At 42.4% G+C, this 3852-nt stretch overlaps 1 protein-coding gene across 2 annotated transcripts; it reads right to left on the bottom strand.

The window, feature by feature from the left end:
- LOC109836837 (probable beta-D-xylosidase 6) lies at positions 310-3541 on the bottom strand. 2 transcript variants are annotated; one of them, XM_020404857.1, is made up of 6 exons: positions 3472-3541; positions 2766-2932; positions 2585-2682; positions 2154-2504; positions 1653-2069; positions 310-1028 (listed from the first exon to the last, which is right to left on the bottom strand). In XM_020404857.1, the coding sequence occupies exons 2-6, from the start codon at positions 2915-2917 to the stop codon at positions 430-432; spliced, it is 1617 nt and encodes a 538-aa protein (XP_020260446.1). In that variant the 5' UTR covers positions 2918-2932; positions 3472-3541; the 3' UTR covers positions 310-429. The 2 variants fall into 2 exon arrangements, with proteins under 2 accessions (XP_020260446.1, XP_020260447.1); XM_020404858.1 differs by having other exon boundaries at positions 3453-3536.

Below are 3852 nucleotides of genomic sequence, written 5' to 3'. Positions count from 1 at the left end.
CATGGAGAACAGCTATGTCAATGAATAGTAATGATGCAAATTATAGTTGCAAAGAAATAGGAGAATCCCTGAGCATGTTTGGTTGGCTCCCAGAGCCCTTGAGGGGGAACGATCCATAGCGGGAGTCATGTGTTCGAATCTCCTTCTCAAGTAATTAAACTCCCCTCAGGCCCGCGCCAGCGGAGATTAATCCCATCCAATAAGGTGGGGCATTATCTTTTTCAAGAACATAGCGTCACATGAGTGAATCCAGAGTCATTTTGTGAAGTTAAAAGCCCAATATCAAGAGCCTATTCTGAACCTTGAGAATGTTCCGAACCGATTGTCAATTTTGATTTCAGTTTTGTAATCAAATCGAGTTACATTTTATTTTGATCTTTACACAAAAGAACCAAGTCATCTGATCCTTCTGTTCACAATTTAATCTCTTCATTTTTCAATAAACAGAACATGTTCCAAGTTTTCCAACATAAGAACATGAGCTCCCACTATCAGTATTCTTTCCCCTTCTTCATTCACAGTACTCAAATGCTTGCAAGGGTCTATGAGAAAACCAATTTCAGTAGATCCCTTAGCTTCTACATAAACCCGTTCGAAACCAATCAATTGTTTCTTTGGAGAACCTTTAGCCTGTGTCATCGTTTTCGAAAACAATAAAACAACATGACTCCCATCAATATCCCCTCTATTTACCACTGAAATCCTTGTAAAGAACTTTAATGCTTCACAAGATATCTTATCAATGTGCATATAATCAAGACCATCCTTTGTGGCTGCATATTGAGGTTCTCTACTAATATGTGCTTGAGAAGAATAATCAAACAACGTAATATGTTCAGGTGCAGATAAAAATTTATATGAATAGTTAGAGTAACTCAATCCGTACCCAAATCCATAAACCACCTCTCCTGTGTAAAACCGATATGTTCGTCCGGGGTAGCCTCTTGAAGGATCAGCTCTCATGTGCATGTCATTCATTGGCACTTTAGTGAAGGATTCTGGGTACCAAGTTACAGGTAATCTCCCTCCTGTTTCAACCAAGCAAACATGATTAAAAAGGATTCTTAAATACAAGGATTTTGAATTTCACTAGTTTTGACTAGAACCAACAATGTTTTATGGATCAGAATGTAGGACGCTTGATAAATATGTGCAGAAAATGAAAGCAGCAGAAATGAAAAGGTTATGATGGCCTTGTGGATTCACAGGAAAAAGACTTGGTGCAAGAAGGTTAGAGGTTGCTCTTTGCTGGATACAAAATGTTGGACAATTAATGCACAACCTCGACAAAAAAAAAGAATGCACCAAATGAAAAAATTCATTGGAGGCTAGAGGTTGGTCTTACTGAGGAAAAAAAATGAGAGAGAATCGATTGAGATAGTTTTGATCATGTAGAACAGAGACTACAAAATGGAAAATGAACTGGTTAAGAGAAGTGATAGGATCATATTTAATGAGGTAAAAAGAGGATCGGAGATAGAGCAAACATAACTTGTTAAGCAATTAAAAGTGATACAATAATAATTTAAGCAATGGAGGAGATGATCCTTGATAGCACTGAATGTAAGAACATGATCTATGTAGCTAACCCCAAACAGATGGGATAAAAGACTCGTCTTTGTTTGCTGTTGTGGTAATCAATGACTGCTAACCTGGATTGAATTGTCCAAAAAGAGCTTCAGCAAGGACTTGGCCTCCAACTTCACCAGGGTATCCAATCCAAAGAATGCTTGCAATCAATGGGTTTGCCTTGGCAAATGAAATATCAAGAGGACCACCACCCATGAGAACCAATATCAATGGCTTCTTACTTATATGAGCTATCGCATTTATGAGGTCCATCTGTTTGCCTGGAAGTAGTAAACTCACACGATCATGGTCCTCTGTTTCTTCAGTTAGGTTCAATCCAGCAACCACAACGACAACTTCTGCTTCTCTCGCAACACGAATGGCATCTTCAAACCCATCGTCAGATTCACACGGCACATCATTGCATCCGGTGGCAAATGATGTTTTTGGTATATAAGCTTGAAGGCCATCAAAAAAGCTCCTTGGATTGCAAGGAATGCCTAAATCATTGTAGGGGCAAACAATAAGAGATTGAAATAAAAGAAAAAAATTGAGTGAGTTATAACTAAAGCAGCATTGCATACCGGAGTAACCACCGCCCAATATGCTTGTATCATTTGCTGCAGGACCAATAATGGCCAAGGAAGTAAGTTCTTCCTTTTCCAGTGGCAGAAAATTTCTATCATTCTTCAGGAGGACAATGCCCTGTCTAGCTGCTTCGAGTGCCAGTTTCCTATGTTCAAGAGTACAAACATTTGCTGGTCCTAGATGCCCATACTGCCGATTTGCTGGATTCCCATCGAAGAGACCTAGTCGCAGCTGAACTTGGAATAGATTTAAAAGAGCGCGATCAATGTCTTCCTCTTGCACTTTCCCTAATTTCACTGCTGATTCGGTGTATCTCAGTAAATAGGTCCCGCAATTGATATCCATTCCTTATTCATATAAAGAGCAAGCAAGCCAGTTCAGAAACTATAGAAATAGGTTTAAAATTGGGTAAGAATAGATATGCAACCTGCTTTCAGTACATCAGCAACTCCATCTTCAGGGGACTTTGCGTAATTCTGATCTTCGTGAATTATTGCAACGGCGTCACAATCAGAGGTGATATATCTTCGTGCGGAAATACAAAACTTAATCAAACATCAGATACAGAATTGCTAAAATCTGATTGAATAAAACGATGAAATAATTACCCTTTGAATCCCCACTCATCCCGGGCCTTCTGCAGTAGATCATGCCGTGCACAAGCAGGCACGCCGTTGACCTGATTGTAAGAGCACATCAAACAGCTTGCTTCCCCTTCCTCAACGCAGCTTCTGAAAGGTGGCTGGTAGGTGTCAGCCATATCTTGCTCCGTCACCTAACATAACGATCATTAAAAGGTGTCATAAAATTATGTAAACAGGTAGGCAGAGCTATTGAATATATAGTTACTATAGAAGGAAGCACAAGAGGTGAGCAAACTATGTCCTAAAGGACCCCCTCAACATAAATTCAACAGCTGCGAGGAGGCTCCACCGATCATAATTCAGGACTAATATTAAATACCAGCTCTACCACAAGTAAATGAATCGCTTTACCAGTTAGCACCATCAACAAGTAGTCAAGGAATTAACAAGGTGGCACTAGGGGCACACCCCCAACCACATCTCCAACCACACCCCTTCTCTCATTTGCTACAGTACACCGACTTCACAGGGGATTTTAAAAATTTAAAATCACATGTGGAGCTCGGTGCACTGTAACAAATGAGAGAGGAAGTGTGGTTAGAAGTGTGGTTGTGTGTGCCCCTATCATTTTCCAATTAACAATCATGTTACGGCCGGTTGAACACAACAAATAATTAATAAGGGTTCAAAAAAAAAAAAAAAGAAACTAACCTTAGCGTTGAACGTATACCTCTTAAAATTCCCCCACTTATCCAGATCATACGCCGTAAAATGCTTGCAGCAAGCGGAAACCATCAGCCGCGGTAGGCCGCCGCCACCGTCGGTCCTCCCCTGGGCGTCTACCTGCCCCCGGCCGCCACCTCGGGTCTGAACACGTTCAGGTTGGGGCGCCCAGAAGGGTCAGCCCAGCTGCCGACGTGTGTAAATGGCCTCGCCTCGACCGCGATGAGCGGGCGGCGGAGTGACCGCCAGAGGGAGCGGATTGAAGGAGGCGGCCGGAGAGGAGGACCTGGGGAAAGGAGGTGGCGGCATGCGGATGGGGCCGGAGTGAAGTCGACGCCGGGGCGTTGGTGGGCGAGGCCGTGGAGGGACTCGGACCACACTGGTAGGG

This window comes from Asparagus officinalis, chromosome 4 (assembly GCF_001876935.1).
Source record: "Asparagus officinalis chromosome 4, Aspof.V1, whole genome shotgun sequence".
In the NCBI taxonomy this organism is placed as follows: Eukaryota; Viridiplantae; Streptophyta; class Magnoliopsida; order Asparagales; family Asparagaceae; genus Asparagus; species Asparagus officinalis.
Note: the sequence above shows the minus strand (reverse complement) of the source record. Positions and strands in the feature narration are given on the sequence as shown.

Coding starts and splice junctions, on each gene's coding strand:
- LOC109836837 (XM_020404858.1), bottom strand. CDS start 3,536: ATGGTTTCCGCTTGCTGCAAGCATTTTACGGCGTATGATCTGGATAAG. Junction 2,070..2,153: donor ATTGGGCGGTGGTTACTCCG/GTATGCAATGCT, acceptor ACAATGATTTAG/GCATTCCTTGCAATCCAAGG. Junction 1,029..1,652: donor TTTTGGACAATTCAATCCAG/GTTAGCAGTCAT, acceptor TGGTTGAAACAG/GAGGGAGATTACCTGTAACT.